General features: G+C 37.9%; 1 protein-coding gene across 2 annotated transcripts; it reads left to right on the top strand.

The window, feature by feature from the left end:
* The first annotated feature begins 743 nt into the window (after positions 1 to 743).
* On the top strand, positions 744 to 16,062 carry gal (galanin/GMAP prepropeptide). Of its 2 annotated transcripts, XM_019257861.2 has the most exons (7): positions 744 to 878; positions 988 to 1,068; positions 2,141 to 2,195; positions 4,807 to 4,878; positions 7,561 to 7,647; positions 14,319 to 14,390; positions 15,739 to 16,062. In XM_019257861.2, the coding sequence occupies exons 2-7, from the start codon at positions 988 to 990 to the stop codon at positions 15,798 to 15,800; spliced, it is 429 nt and encodes a 142-aa protein (XP_019113406.1). In that variant the 5' UTR covers positions 744 to 878; the 3' UTR covers positions 15,801 to 16,062. The 2 variants fall into 2 exon arrangements, with proteins under 2 accessions (XP_019113406.1, XP_019113407.1); XM_019257862.2 differs by lacking the exon at positions 4,807 to 4,878.
* The last annotated feature ends 271 nt before the right edge of the window (positions 16,063 to 16,333 follow it).

Raw genomic sequence — 16,333 nt, 5'->3', positions numbered from 1 at the left:
CAGGTAAAACCCAAACTAAATCATCCCACATACTATACCATAGAAACATCAAGGATATACTTCAGATGCTGCCTCTTTTTCAACTATATAATACATTCAAAAATAAAAAGCATTCAACACTATCTATGTGTGTGAATTCATGACTGAACTTGTCATTCACATGGCTCTAAAAAAACAAAACAAACAAAAATTCAATAATTCATGCCACTGTTCCAGAAACATATACAGAACAACTGCAGAAAGCACACTGTGTTCAGGCTGCTAACAAACAAACAAATTCTAGTTTTTGTGACATTTACCAATAACTTGAGTGGGTAGTTACAATGTACCCTTTTCCAGCTGTGCTTATTTTTTCACTGATCAAATCAGACACAGCATGTACTCTCAACACCTCTTGCTGCAATGTTGGCAGACACATAATAACAGAGAGAGTTGCCAGGTGTACATATACGTACTAACCTGTCACTTCAGTTTTGATTTCTTTTATATTTCTAAATGATAACCATTTAGACTTATAGGTAGAAGAAAATGTTACTGACCATCTGCTCCTCAGAGACATGAAGCTCCTGCAATAAGCTTGTTAAAGTCACATATTAGATGAGCACAGACGGATTTCTCCCTTTTTAAATTCAGTCCTATGTCTCCAAGGGCGACAAAGAAAAATCTGATGATGGCATTATATGATACTATTGAATTCCATTATGCCATGTGCTCGTGACCTGCCCATTCTGTCTGCTGACGCCAGCTGAGAGCAGCGGGGTTGGACTGGAGTGACATAAAAGGTGGATGGAGTCCTCACTTCATCCGAACCAGAATCTACCACACACACAGCGACCTGTGCTGCTGACTTCTGAGAGGAACACAAAGGCACATCCAAGGTAAAAGACTCCGTTTCCTCTTTGAAAGAACGTGTCCTGCATGTGATCTACTCATATTTTCTAATGAGAGTTTTGCAGTGATAGATGTCTTCTTTTCTGTCGTCCCTAGATGCAGAGGTGCTTCGGGATTTTTTGCGTGTCGCTCATCTTTTGCGCAACTCTCTCTGAGACCATAGGGTTGGTTATTGCGGTAAGATGTTTAAGTTCAAGATTCAACTCGACTTTGATTGCGTCAATGAAGCTGCTGTTGTATTTCTAATCAGGTGCAAATAATCCAGAGATTCGGTTTAAGAGTAACAAAAAACAAGACGGTCATATAAAACAAGAAAGTTACAAATAGACAGTATAAAAATAACAATATAAAATAAGTATGTGTATAACAAAATGACAATACACACAGGTGTGTACAGAGGAAGGTAAACTGTGCACTTGCTTTACTGTGCTCAATCTTAAAAGATAATATGTAGAAATAAAATATACCAAAATAAATACGCTATAGCTGTTTTACCATAAAAAACAGAAGAATAGATAGAACAATTCTAGAATAATAATGACTTTTTGTTCCAGCATCTGAGGACACATCAATGATTTATTGTAAAATAATAACTTTATGTACTCTTAGTCACAGCTGTGACTAATCTCTTTGCTTCCTATTTTTTGTGCTCACCTGAATTGCTTGAAAATGTCTTCTATGTAACACAGCTTACAAAAGAGACTCATCTTATGTGAATTAGTGCTGTTCTGTTTTTTTTTTAATATTTTATCTGTCTCTATTGTGTGAGCTAATTACGTATGATTTAAAGATTACCTCATAACCTTTAAAGGATATCTACACTTTATAAGTATTTATTCTATCAAAGATATCAAAGATAGACAAAATAATATACCAAAAGCAGAGACTACAGCTTAAATGTGAATATCTTTGCAGTGAATATGGGAGTTGACTTGATATTATAATGGATAGTCCGGCTCTTAAGTTTCTGTACTTGTGTATGTGTGTGTAGGGAGTGTAGCATGATGATTCATGCTTGAAGCATACACTGAATATCAGCATATTTTTCTTTTTAAGAGACTTAAGACAAACACGATGAAAGAAACATCATCCTCAGAAACAAACTAAAAACAATCAGCATTGAGCAGTAAAGCTGTGTGTCTTGGTCCATGATCTGATCATTGTGTGTGTGTGTGTGTGTGTGTGTGTGTGTGTGTGTGTGTGTGTGTGTGTGTGTGTGTGTGTGTGTGTATGTGTGTGTATTGTGCAGGCGAAGGAGAAACGTGGCTGGACTCTGAATAGTGCTGGCTACCTGTTAGGTCCGCGTAAGTACCCTCTGCGTGCACACACACACAGGCAGGCAGACAGACAGACAGACAACCTACTGCGACACTGCATCAATAATTTGTTGTTATCCAAAACCTCACTTCAGCACATCTAGAAATGTAGTTTCTGTATTTTTAAAACGGTGGTTAAAACACCTACTTTTCAAATGTTGCATTGTTTTGTTTAACATTAGCAAATGTTTGACCCTGGTATACACTTATTTGACAAAAAATATGTTGTACTGAAATGTTGGGTCAGGCCAGTAGATTTGGGCATGAGGCAGATACTATTGTCCAGTGTAGTTTGATTTATTATATCTACTGTCCTGCTATAGAAATATAGGGGAGCAAAACACCTGGACCACACATCATCAATATATATAGTTCTCCCTTAGTTCCCATTAGTTCAGTCATTTTAATTTCACATCTATGCTGCAGATAAGACTTTTTTTCTATTAATTCTGCCTGTATGCTGATGTGACTTGTCCAGTTCTTTAAGTTCTTCAAACACAAAGACATAATGCTGCTAAACTAAATTCAGGCCACGGTGAACTCTCAGTTGATAATATCATTTTAAAACCTAAAAGTCCAAATCTCCTTTACCAAAAGCTGAGGCACTCTCCTTTCAAACCATGAAAGTAAAAAATAAATGGCAGTAAGAAAGGTAATGAGGCCGTGTTTTTAGTCCGAAAAACATACTGTAGATATTGTAATGATAAAAAAACGTGATGATACAATGGCAATATTTTTAGGCTATTCAGTTGGGCAATACTGGCTACAGCAGATTTATGATCAAAGTAAGATCAAAGCAGTAGATAACATAAGAAAGGCTGACATGAAGAATGTGAAGAAACTGCTGCTGCCACTAAATCATACACACTGGACCTTAAGGTTTTCCTGACTATTTAAATGAATATATAAACATATATCACATTCACTGTGACGGACGTCCAGCATCCTGCAGATCCGTCAATTATTAATCATCCATTTTTTGCCATAACTTGCTAATATGTTTATATATGAGTGGTGAGTGACCACTCTCACTGTGAAAGTTCATTTGACTTCTGTGACAATATTCCTTGTCCACATTTATATTTCCTGCATGAAACAACACAATAAGAGTTCACAGGAAGAAGTATCTCAGATGAGCATTTTGTAGTTCATCTTCTGAACTTACGTTAATAACATCCAGTCGCATCATGACGTAGTCTAGTGTAAGAGCAGTCTGACTGTCTGAACACTTCAGTCGTCTTCTCCTAACTCCTTATGAGTTCTCCTTCACATCTTTCCTTGACCTTGTGACGTTTTCCATCAAGGTCAAGGAAATGAGCTTAGGATTGTGCCCCATGTAGAAATGTCACATGCACACAGGGAAATATTTTCTTTTGTAGCACCTGCATTTGACTACTAGATGGTAATGGAGTAGCTAATTCATGTCAAGCTAACAAAGTCATGTGACTGACTAGACTAATTAGACTTTCCTTAGTTGTCTGTAGACGTCCATACTTCTCTAGTACAAACGATGATATCTAGGTCATGTGATCAGTAGCACATTCCACTAAGTGATCTAACTACCATATACACTTCACAGTAATTAATTAAGTAATATTCCTCCATACATGGAAATATGTATTTACATAGCTAAGCAAATAAATAATATTCTGAATAAAGATTTTGTACAACAAATAATTCTCAAATTGGCTCTTACATAATTAAAGAGTGCTGCATAGTACGTTGTACATATCCTTGAGGAATGAATATGACAACTGTGCCATCCACTACATCTATTTTTGATGAGTGAACTGCACAAAAACTGCAAAATAATTTTATTTCTAAGAAATTCAGTCCTATTTATGTATTATTACATTATCACCTGCAGTTATTACATTTTCAAAGGATTTTTTTAATGCTACAGCAATAACGTAATAACCAGCCAATAACTTAGCACATTATTGCCAAAATGTTATTCAAAAACTTTATTACATTATTATTAAGTTATTATGTATATGGATTTATTATATTTAAAATATCCAAAATGAGTATGTCATTGGCAAGTATTATGTTATTGGACATTATGGCATTATTGGTTGCTACACAAGTCAAAGCAGGAAAAGTACAGATGGAATTAATAATAAAGAATAATATTACTTTTAGCTCCAGTGTCTGAGGATACATACATGATTCATTGTAAAATAATAACTTTATGTACATCTAACATCACAGAACTGTGACTAATCTCTTTGAAATGCTTCCTATTTTTTGCTCACCCGTATTGCTTGAAGATGTCGTCGATGTAACACAGCTTACAAAAGACTCATTTCGTGTGAATCAGTGCTGTTCTGTTTCTTTATCCCTGTCCACTGTCTCCATTGTATCAGCTAATTTAGTATAATTTAAAGATTACCTCATTACCCTTAGAGGATACATTAAGTGAACACTGGGTATCCACAAGCGCGTGTGTGTGTGTTCTTACCAATTTGTGAAATTCTAAATAAGTCCAGAACAGGAACCCTGGAAATGCTGTCCCTTTGTGTGTGTGTGTGTGTGTGTGTGTGTGTGTGTGTGTGTGAAGCCCAGGTAAAGGTTGCTCCTGCCTCATCCTGTGTTTCAGGTCGTATTGATCACCTAATTCAGATAAAGGATTCTCCCAGTGCCAGAGCCAGAGAGGAGCTGGTCACTCAATGTAAGATAGAAACATACGGCCGCTGCAGGGCCTTGGTATCAGGCCAGGAATTGCTCTGTCCAAACACCCCACCTCTTAGTTGCTTCTGTCACTCCTCAGCAGAGGACTTCTCTCATCCTACTGCTGTCTGCGCTTATGCATCCAAACATTGCATTTCTTTCTGTGCTTTAAGCAAAGAAATTCATGTTGATCTTCTTTGGGTGTCTGTCTGTTTGGTAAAAAAGGCGTGGCAGTAGTAGTAGTTAGTTACCAGATAGGAACCAAAAGTTAGTGGCTGCTTTCATGAATAATAATAATAATAAGGATGAACAATGAAACTGTGAAGGTTACTTGGTTGTCTGCACATTTGTTGTTCAGTAGGAATTTTCCTGTTAGACATGAACAACAAAACATTTGGCCATCCAGCTTTTCACTGTGAATTTTTAACAATAATCAATAAGACTGACAGAGTGTTGTCAGTTGCACACCTCTGATGTTTAAAGACCATTAAATTAATTATAATTCAATATAGAAGAGGTTTTACTTTCAAAGAAATATGAAACATATAGTTATACATGATACATCACTATAAGGCATATTACATAATAATTTGGATTAAGACTTGGTTTTTAACACTGCATGATATATAATCTTAAATGTAAAGATGAAAACAACTACTGCCCATCAGGACAAGAGGAGCTGTTTATACTTGAAACATTATTACATTATTTTTCCACTTCAGTGTCATGTATTTTAATTAGACTTTTGATCTCATAGTTCAACACACACGCATGCACACACACACACACACACACACACACACACACACACACACGAGTGCAGAGGGTACCAGCTCAAGCACTACTTTAGCTAATGTGTAAGCCCCTAAGATGAGTCAAACAATTCCAGCCACTTAACATCCCTCCTATGTAATCACATCATGAGCACTCAGAGAGTAAAGTTATGTACTTTAAAGATAAAAAAAAGGACAAACGACTGATGAGCAAGGCTGCAAAATCAAAGAAAACAGTCTGATAAAGTGCATTTTCTGTTTTATGTGAGCTCCAATTTGAACTTCATTATTATTAAATTAGGGTATAGTATTGAATATCTTTGTTTTTAATGAATATCTAGTTCTTTACATAAGGCTAACACAAACACATGATTATTATTTTTTATTTAAATATGAGAGAATTAATGAGAGAAGAAAACTACATACAGTGATTATTAGTGATGGAAGAGCCTTTAAGGATTCTGAACATACTGTCAGAACAGCAAGTATAGGCAAGTGATCTATGTTTATTAATAAATTGCTGGGTATATTTTTCAGAAATTGAACTTATCTCTGAAATTAAAAGTTATCTCTATGACTCTAAGAAAATGGCCATACATAAGAGGTACAAATTGGGGCTAGCAGAAAAAAGAGTTTTTAGAGGCGCTTTGCCTGCAAGCTATTTCTTGATTAAATGCAAACACTGAAATTAATCTTTTGCTGCTAGATACAACTTGTAAATATATATGTACTAACATAAATTACAAGCAGATTTTCCCCTTTACAGGGCTAGGTTAGTTTCTTCCTGCCTCCATTATTTGTGCTAAGCTAGGCTTAGCCTTATCTACTGTGTGGGAGTAGACAAAGGTCCAACAGAACACTAGAGTTTGGCATAGATACCCGAACCCTTTCTTTATCTGTACCCAAACAATCTGCATTCAATTAGTACTGCCAAATTTGAGATCTAAACCCTACCCTAGATGGCACCCTACATGGCACACATAGATGTAAGTCCATAAGCAGGGGTACTTTCCTTACATAAATATATGAGATTAAGACTACTACAACAAAGCTCACTGTGGCCAGGTAACAGAACTTTGCTGGACACACAGAGATGAATGTAGGCAAATTTTCTTTTCCAACAATTGAAAAAAAAATACAACTCGAGTCCAGCTTTTATGGTATTGTCCTTTAAAGAAATAAGTGATTAATATGTCTTGACCAGTTAGCCAGTCCAGACCAGTGAGCCACTTAAATTTGAAGTTGGTCAGAGACATCTCACTTTGATCTATAAGTCCATGAAAACTCATGAGAGCTTATGGTTTATTTTATTTTATTTTATTTTATTTTATTTTATTTTATACTAATGCTTTTCATTGTGTATTAAAGCTGCAGTCCATCCTATTTTAAACATATGCTTTTTCATTTCTTCAGTTGTTCTGTCTGTTTTACTGCAATTCCATGAGCCAAGCCCTGCAGGTGGTTCGTAAAAGTTTGGAAATTGAACCAAACAGTTACAAACCAAACACCATGACAAAATAACCACGTGTACAACAATGTCCTTTAGCTCTTCTTGCGAGAATTAGGTAGAGGTGTGCCCTGTGTGCACTGTATGTATGTGTGTCTAATGTATGATGCTTCTGAACATTGGTATATTTAGTATATCTGTGTGTGTTTTTTGTTGTTGTTGATGTTGTTTTTTTTGTTATGTTAATTTATAAATAATCAACAAATATTTTCAGTTCAAATAAATCTAAAAAGAGAACTTGAAGCAGCTGTAAAGGATTTACTTTATAATGACACATGAAAAAAAATAGTAATACTTTTACCAAGCTGAACTACAGTTTAACCTTCACCATAAAATTGATGAATTTCAAGTGTATTTGCTGTTTGCATGACTGTATCAATTGTCATCACCCCTCACTGTCCAGATGGAATAGATGGACACAGGACACTAGGAGACAAATCAGGTCTGGCTGGCAAGAGGGACATGGGCCAGGAGGAGGACTTCAGAACAGGTCTGTCTGTTTATCTCTCCTACACTGAAACAGGATGTTCCCCCTCTTGTCTATCTAAAGACAGTCTGTGATATGTTAGAAAAGTGACCATGGAAGAGTTTCAAAATATTAAACATGTTTTGTTTTTTGTTGGTGGGGTGTTATTAAGTACGACAGAGTATTAGGGCCAAATTTAAATAAAAAAATTTTTTTGGAATTAATTACGAGATTAAAGTCATTATTAAATATGACGAGAATTAATTACGAGATTAAAGTCGTTATTAAATATGGCGAGAATTAATTACTCATATTTAATTACGATTTTAATCTCGTTGCTGGTTCTGGTTGCTTGGCAACTTCTGCCTGCCTAAAGGAGGAGAGGGGGGAGGGGCTGGCAGGCAGAAGCCCAGCCATTTTAGCAGTTATTGGCACTTAATTTGAACTTGTCTGTCTAAAATGACATACAGAGACGAAGACATGCTAATTGCTAACATTAGCGGCCAATGTTAAAATAAGTGCTAACGTTAATTGCTAGTAATGTTAGTGTCAGTGCTAGCAATTATTAGCCACTAAGAATTAAATACATGTAACAGTAACGAAGTGGAACCACTTAAGTACTGTACTTAAGTACTAAAATGCAGTATCTGTACTTTTTTGGAGTATTACCCCCCCCCCCAAACTTCCACTTTTACTGCACTACATATTTTTGATACCATGAACATTGTAACACTGTAACATTAGAAGTTGTGCTGTTACGGGGTCTGGTGTGGGTACTGTGGACCAAGTATAGATTCGGAGGCTGAATGAGGGTGAAGGTGGGTATTTATTGTGCAGCAGAAAAATGGCAAAAAGGCTAGGCTGGCTGGTCAGAAGGCGGTGGAGAGCTGCAGGTGGTGTGTGGCTGAGGTGGCAGGCTTGGCAGAGTTCCTGGAGGAAAAGCAGACAAAAATATGGTCAGTACCGGTACTGGCAGGATGCTAGGCACTGAAGGCAACCATAAACTAGTTCGGGCCTGAAGTATACCACATACTAGCAAGGAACGGTATAATCTGGCACAGAACAAAGGAACTGGGAGTTCTTGAGTAGTTGGTGATGACATGATGGTTTGCAGCTGAGCAGAGTCCTGGGAGCAGAAGACCACACCTCCGAACCACACCCATCGGCACACAGGGAGAAAACAAAACAAAGTCACAGAGGGAGGGAGGAGGCAGAGGAGAATGAAGCCATGGCAGCCTAGACCATGACATGTGCCTTAATAAATATTTGAAATAATATAAACAACAGTACTTGTACTTTTACTTGTACTTTTACTTTCAGCACTTGAGTAGCATTTTTAACATACTTCTACTTAAGTACAAAACATTTTGAATACTTTAGTACTTTCACTTAAGTATGGTATTCAACAGGCACGGACTGATAATCTGGCATACCGCGCATTTGCCCGGTGGGCCGACATGCTATTTGGGCCGATAAGTCCCGATATATATATTTATATATATATTTTTTTTAAATATTGGTCTGACCGGCATAACCAGTAGATCACACAGCCCAAACACACTGTTGAACAACCCCCCCCCCCCCGTTCACTTTGGTCCCGCCTACAGGCACAAAAAAAAAAAAAAGGCTGTGCAAGACTTTGTTTCCTTACCCTTACGCGCTGACTGACAGGGGACCGGCCCAATCTATCATGAAACACCTCCGCCCTCTGGCTTGGTGCGCTGGTGTGCAGGTGAAAACGTTCTCAGTTAGAGATGGAGAGAAAACGCAAGGTGGCGCAAAAAACTCTGCGACAAAAAAGAACTTGCTCTTTGGCAGACGCTGCGAAGTGTGTTAAAATCACTGATATGTTTGCCACAGCAGGGCCTCCATCAGCTCCCGGCGCTGATGAACAGTGTGCGTGGCAGTGGCACTCAACATGTTGTTGAACCTAAGTAAGCTGGATACTGTCGAAACATGTATGAAATGCAACGAGTAGGATAAAGCCACCCAACCCTTTGATGAATATGATAAAATGTCAATCAAATAATTCTGTCTGTTGCCCTATGGCCAAGTTGGTTCGTTTAATGCAGGTGAAATGAGCATTGCGTTATTTTGACTGTTAAGACATTGTAGGCTACACTGGCTGGATGAGAAAATAAGCCGAGCTTAGTAGCCAACTTTTATGTCTTTATTCTAAATGAAATAGTCTTTAATGTGAGAAAACTTGTTCACCATTCACCAACAATAACAATAAGTCTAATTTCTTATTAGACTATTATTGTTTGTGAGGTGAGTACTAGGCTGGCCTATTGGCTAAGTTGCTTTTTTGTCCTGCAGATATAGCCGATCTTTAGTAGCCTATGGTAGGGACAATGTAGGCTACATAAACTGATAGAAAATCTCACTTTTAAAAATGATTAATTTTGTCTATGTTATGTGAATGCAGCTGCAGGTATCTGTACATTCCAGTAATTCTAGCCTAGGCATATTTAAAGCCACCCCCACACCAAAAAATGTGAGTGAAAAGTGAAGAGTTAGCACTCTCAGTTTCTTTGTTCAACTAGTAGTCCTCAGGTAAGCTCCTATTTAGGCCTGGAAAACAATGGGCTGTTTTATGTAGCTGAGGTGGCTAAAGACCATGTAAGTTAGCCTGCAATAAAAGAAACAACACTTTTAAAATGACATAATTTTGTTCATTGCTAGTGTTATGTGAATGCAGCTGTGTGTTTGTTTACCAGAGATCCATAATTTGGACCTGACTGCCATCTTTATGTTATATTTTAAAAAAAAAAAAAAAAAAAAAAAAAAAAAAAACTCACCCTACAGATCTGATCCATCATTTCTCATCACTATTCTTTCTCTTTTCTTCCTCCCTGAAACACATAGGCACACCCAATAGGATGAATGCTGCCTTCAGATTCATTACTGTGATTGAGTGGTGCAGTGTATCAAATAGTAGTGTTATAGCAGTAGTATAGTGTTAATAAATGACAAGTTTGGAAGTATTTAAGTCATTGCATGGCTCAAGGTATGTTGTTTTAAAGACTTGCACAGTTGCACCAAAAAGACTGAAAAGGTGTGTTATCAAATGTTGTGGGCCGGTCTGGTCCAAAATGCCAGGGCTGATTTTTTGTCCCAGTCCGCCCCTGGTATTCAAAGAACACTTCAACTTCTACTCAAGTCAGTTTTTTGAAATAGCCCTTGTACTTCTAGTCCACTCCTTTACTCCAGTACTTTATATATCTATGCGCGTCAGTGCTAAGCTGCTCCTGTGTCTAAATAAACATGTTAAAAATGACTATTTGAGGTGTGCTTTTTGAATACAGACCCCCGGCAACAGCCCATTCACCACTCTCAAATATCTGTGGGAATTTTCTAGTACTGAATTTACTGAGCAGTGTCAGTAATAATGTATGGGGGTGACGGGGCCAGAGTCACGCACACTCAAAATTTCTTTCGAAATTTTCTAGTTGAGTGTGCCTGAAAGCGCACACTATATGTTATCCACCGCGCTTATTCTGCTTATGCTTATACTTATTGAGTGTGCGTGCAAGGCACTCCATGTTAAAAAAATTTTCTGGAGGAAAGCAGAAGTAACGTTTCTCTCTCTTGCTCCCAAGGGCACATTTCTTCATTTATCGACACAAAACAACTATTTAAAACGATCAGGAAGTTCTCATCTTGCTTGTGGTCGGCTCAATGATTGGAAATACGGTTTGGCCAGAAGTCCTTCCTGTTCGAGAGGAGGTCTCAGCATTTTCTCTCAGTCTCTAACTGACATTCTAACAGGTGCAGATCAGCTGCTGCTGATTAGGTCCTGGTTGCTTGGCAACCTCACCCTGCTTGAAGGAGGAGAGGGGGGAGGGGCCACCAGAAGCCGAGCGGCAGCCATTTTAGTAGTTCTTGCACTTAATTTGAACTTGTCTGTCTAAAATGGCAGACAGAGACAGCAGAGCAGCTAGCGCGTTAACATGCTAATGATAATTACCATTAGCCACTAGGAATTAAATACATGCTAATGTTAACATGGTAATGCCAACATGGTAATGTTAACATGCTAATGTTGATTTGCTAATGTTAACATGTTAATGCTAACATGCTAATGCTAACATGCTAATTATAACATGCTAATGCTAACTGCTAGTGCATCAGCGTTAACATGTGAATGCTAACATGCTAATGTTAACACGCTAATGTTAACTGCTAGCGCATCAGCGTTAACATGCTAATGTTAACATGTTAAGCATAACATGCTAATGCTAACTGCTACTGCATCAGCGTTAACATGCTAATGTTAACATGCTAATGCTAACATGCTAATGCTAACTGCTAGCGCATCACCGCCAACATGCTAATGGTAATTGCTAATGCTGACATGCTAATGTTAATTGCTAGCGCATCAGCGTTACCATGCTAACATGCTAACATGCTAACGTTAATATGCTAATGTTAACATGCTGATGCTAATTGTTAGCACGTAAGCGCTAGCTGCTCTTGTGTCTAAACAAACATGTTAAAAATGACTGTTTGAGGTGTGCTTTTTGGATACAGACCCCCAGCAACAGCCCACTCGTCAGTCTCAAAATTTCTTTTCTAGTACTGAATTTGCTGAGCTGTGTCAGTAATAATGTATGGGGGTGACGGGGCCAGTCAGGCACACTCAAAATTTCTTTAGAAATTTTTCTAGTTATTCTTACGCCCTTTTTTTTGGCTTGCTTCTCCTCCCAGAGTTTTTGTCACACATACACAAAACGGGTATCAAAACTTGCGGTTCAGCCGGGATTGGTGTGCTATGACTTTTCTAAGAGTTTCAGCAAATGGTTTTTCCAAAAATCGCCAAAAATGACGCCAAAAAATGAATGGCTAGAGTGGAGAGGGAGAGAAAAAGGTAAATTGTAAATTGCAATTGTGGCCGCAAATGTCAAGCTACAGAAATCATTTATAGCTAGAAACGTAGGGAAATTTGTCGTCTCACTCACATTTGCCTGCTAAAGCTGTCAGATATATAGTTTTGGCCCTGTACACAAAGATTCGGCAGTAACACGCACGCACCTTCTGCCCAATCTACTCCCATGTTATTTTGAGAAGAGAATTTTCCAGAAGGAGCAGGCAGCACCTGTGCTTTACTCCCGAGGCCAAAGTTTATACAATTTTCAAATCAAATCAAATCAATTTTATTTGTATAGCCCAAAGTCACAAAGTACATTTGCCTCAGAGGGCTTTACAATCTGTACAGGAAGTGACACCCTCTGTCCTTAGACCCTAAGTTCGAGTGAGGAAAAACTTGCCCACAAAAAACCCTTTCGCCTGAAAATGGACAAGGACATGGTCCACGAGACAAGGATTCTTGCGGCCATTTTGGATTTTGGTTTGCGGCACACCTTATGCCATGTTTGGCCACCTCTTCAAGGGACTTCATTTGAAGCTTTTGTGTGTGCTCAGAGGTCAGAGGGAGAGGGAGTGAGCATGCGCGCGCGCACCTGTGACTAATTACTCAGACACTCACACACACTCACTGACACACAGACAGGGAGGAGAGGGGGGAGGGGCTATTTTCAAAATAAGAGTCAGAAGGCAGAAGCCAGCAGGCAGAAGCCGAGCGGCGGCCATTTTAGCAGTTATTGGCACTTAATTTGAACTGTCTAAAATGACAGACAGAGACAGCAGAGCAGCTAGCACGTTAGCACTGGCTGTAAAGAAATGCTAATTGATAACATTAGCGACCAATGCTAAAATGAGTGCTAATGCATCAGTGCTAGCAATTAACATTAGCCACTAAGAAATAAATACATGGTAATGCTAACATGCTAATGTTAACATGCTAATGTTAATTGCTAGCGCGTCAGTGCTAGCTGCTCCTGTGTCTAAATAAACATGTTAAAAATGACTATTTGAGGTGTGCTTTTTGAATACAGACCCCCGGCAACAGCCCACTCGTCACTCTCAAAATTTCTGTGGGAATTTTCTCATACTGACTTTACTGAGCAGTGTCAGTAATAATGTAATAATGGGGGCGGTGGGGCCACACACAGGCACACTCAAATTTTTTTTTGACATTTTCTAGTTTTCATTTACACAGCTGTGGCTGCTGTTGGTGCCTTTTTGTACCAGAGTTAGTTCAAAGACAACAAAAACATACTGTTTTTGGATTGTTTTTATTATTTTAGGAAGAAACAACTTTGACTTTATATTTAAAGACATACAGCTAGTTCAAACTACAACTCAAACAATGCATGCTGGTAAATGCACAAACATGCTGCTTGTTGTTTTTGAAAATGTAATTTTGATGAACTGAGTGAACTCACAGAAGAACATTCATCCATCAAGTAAAAACATTAAGGGCAAGATGGATTCATGAGTCAGTCAACACACAATAGAACTGAAGTATTCTATTGATGTCTTCATGCAAGAGTCCAACTATATTGGATTAACTTTAATTGAAATAAAGTTAATTTCAGTATTAACACCAAACAGATTGGGATTAGCAACAGGTGCAACAGCAGCATTCATCACTCTGGCAACCACTCTTGCAAAAGCCTTTTAGAGTCCTTCATATTTACTTCTGCTTAAAGTTAGTTCACCAGACCCTGATTCACTTAATGAAGTTTTCTCTGTAATTCATATTGGTATGATTTCTTTATATGTCATTACAGTAAACTGCTAACTTTAGATGACATGATAATAGGCTACACTTTGTTCCTTTGCCTCCACAGGTGCTCTGAGAATAGCTGATGGAGACATCATTCACACTGTCATTGACTTCCTGTCATACCTCAAACTTAAAGGTATGCTTATCATTTCTGTTTTAATGAGCTGTTAGTTTAAAAAAAAGAAGTGAGGACTGATGTCAATGGGAATGTTTAACTCTTACATTTTTCCTAAAGTGACCAAAAATATGCAACAATGAAAATATTTTTAAATGTTATACTTTCGCACAGATGCTACTATTTTTTGTACATTCAGGCTGTTCGGGGTTTGACTCGGATCCATTGAGATGGATTTTAGAGCCACCAATGTGGAGTCAAATCAAGGAAAATGGTTGTTCTGGGTAACCTTGAAACAGTCGAACTGTATATTTACTATGTCTGTGTGTGTTTTTATGGGACAGTGGTGACTGTACGGGGGGGTGTGGTACCTGCTGCTCTTTGAAGGTTCAGGGGGAAACCTCACACTGAAAAAACACTGAAATAGTTTAACAGCATGGCGCATGCACCCCATATATCAAGACTAAAGTCCTTATTGCAGTGACTCAGGAATCAAATGCAGCCTGGGTGCTTTGATGCATATCATCCCCTCTTTCTCCCCTGAATCTCCTGTGAATTTCCTAGTTGTAATAAATAGAATATTTAATGTTTTAATAGTTTTGTGTAATTAGGGAACTTTTACTATTTTTGTGACAGCCCATAAATGCACCATTCTGTCTATATCTGTTAAACACAGAAATAGTCTTCCAATAAAGTAATCCACAATTTCAATTTACATTACTGCATAGATTACCTTCACTACCACATAACTAAAACACACAGTATAATAATAAACAATTTGCTATTAGGTTTACAGTTATTGTTGTATTGTCCATTAGTAAAGGATATTAAATGTACAAAAATACATTTAACTGTGGCTCAGAAGAGAATCCACAAATAGGGCATATGCTACTGTATATATATATACACACATGTACATGAGGCCAAATTTGACATTGATCTGTATCAAACAATGTACTAAAACCAACAAAAGAACTCTAAGGCCCACTAACAAGCCCAAGATGCTGAAATCTTAATTATGCTTCACAATACAAAAGATGGAACAACATACTGATAACTGTGGTATTCTCAGAACATGTGGTTAAACATGTACTGTTTGTCCTGAGGATGCCACCAGAGGGCATTTAAGAGATTGTGCCCTTTACATGAATGAGCCAATCTGCCTATTAGAAAATATATGCTGTGTACAAGTGGAAAACTTGTCTTCATAGTGGACAACAATAATCAAATATGCATATATGATATTTCTGGTAGATATTGGTGGGTTTGGAAGTATGCTACAGTGTTTAGGCTAAACTGACAAACCTCGTATCTGACACACATGCTCTCTGACCCCTGAAGAAATTCATGTTTGTGTGTGTGATTACAGAGATGGGAGCCTTGGACAGCCTGCCTTCCTCTGTGACGTCAGATGAACTGGCCAACCCATAATGTTTCTGCCAACTAGCAGTTAATCTCCCTCTACCCAAGTGTACGTTTCTGCTGGGTTCCCTTTGCCCTAAATATCATCTTATTGTAGCTACATTCACACTCTGAATTTGCCCTGGTACTAAAGATCTGATTCTGAAACTCTTTGTGACAGAGACTGATTGTCCCTCAATACAAATGTCAGATCTTTCTGCTCCTGTGTAAATAAAACTTTATATCCCCTAAAGGTCAGCCAGTGCTGACTACTACTGACTGTAGGTGCACCTAGATAATAGGGACATCTGTTTAGAAACCAACACTGTATTATCATCTTAATATACTGATATATCATCTGATTTAAGAGAGTGCAGTGAATAAACAAACAAATGGCATTGGACTCACTCTTTGTTCTTTATTTGGATCCCCATTAGTTTTCACTAAGGCTCTTCCTGAGTTGATGCACAACAAAATATAACAGTAAGCCAAACATAACAGATGCAAAACACATGATTTCCTTGATAACTAACTAGCTTGAATTTATTCAGTCACAATCACAA

Source organism: Larimichthys crocea, unplaced genomic scaffold (genome assembly GCF_000972845.2).
Source record: "Larimichthys crocea isolate SSNF unplaced genomic scaffold, L_crocea_2.0 scaffold620, whole genome shotgun sequence".
Taxonomy (NCBI): Eukaryota; Metazoa; Chordata; class Actinopteri; family Sciaenidae; genus Larimichthys; species Larimichthys crocea.
This window is presented reverse-complemented; position numbering and strand designations above follow the sequence as displayed.

What these genes read in the sequence shown, in the direction of transcription:
- gal (XM_019257861.2), top strand. Translation starts at nt 988, where the DNA reads ATGCAGAGGTGCTTCGGGATTTTTTGCGTGTCGCTCATCTTTTGCGCA. An exon ending in AGAGGAGCTGGTCACTCAAT is followed by an intron (nt 4,879 to 7,560) that starts GTAAGATAGAAA and finishes CTCACTGTCCAG; the next exon opens with ATGGAATAGATGGACACAGG. An exon ending in GGAGGAGGACTTCAGAACAG is followed by an intron (nt 7,648 to 14,318) that starts GTCTGTCTGTTT and finishes TTGCCTCCACAG; the next exon opens with GTGCTCTGAGAATAGCTGAT.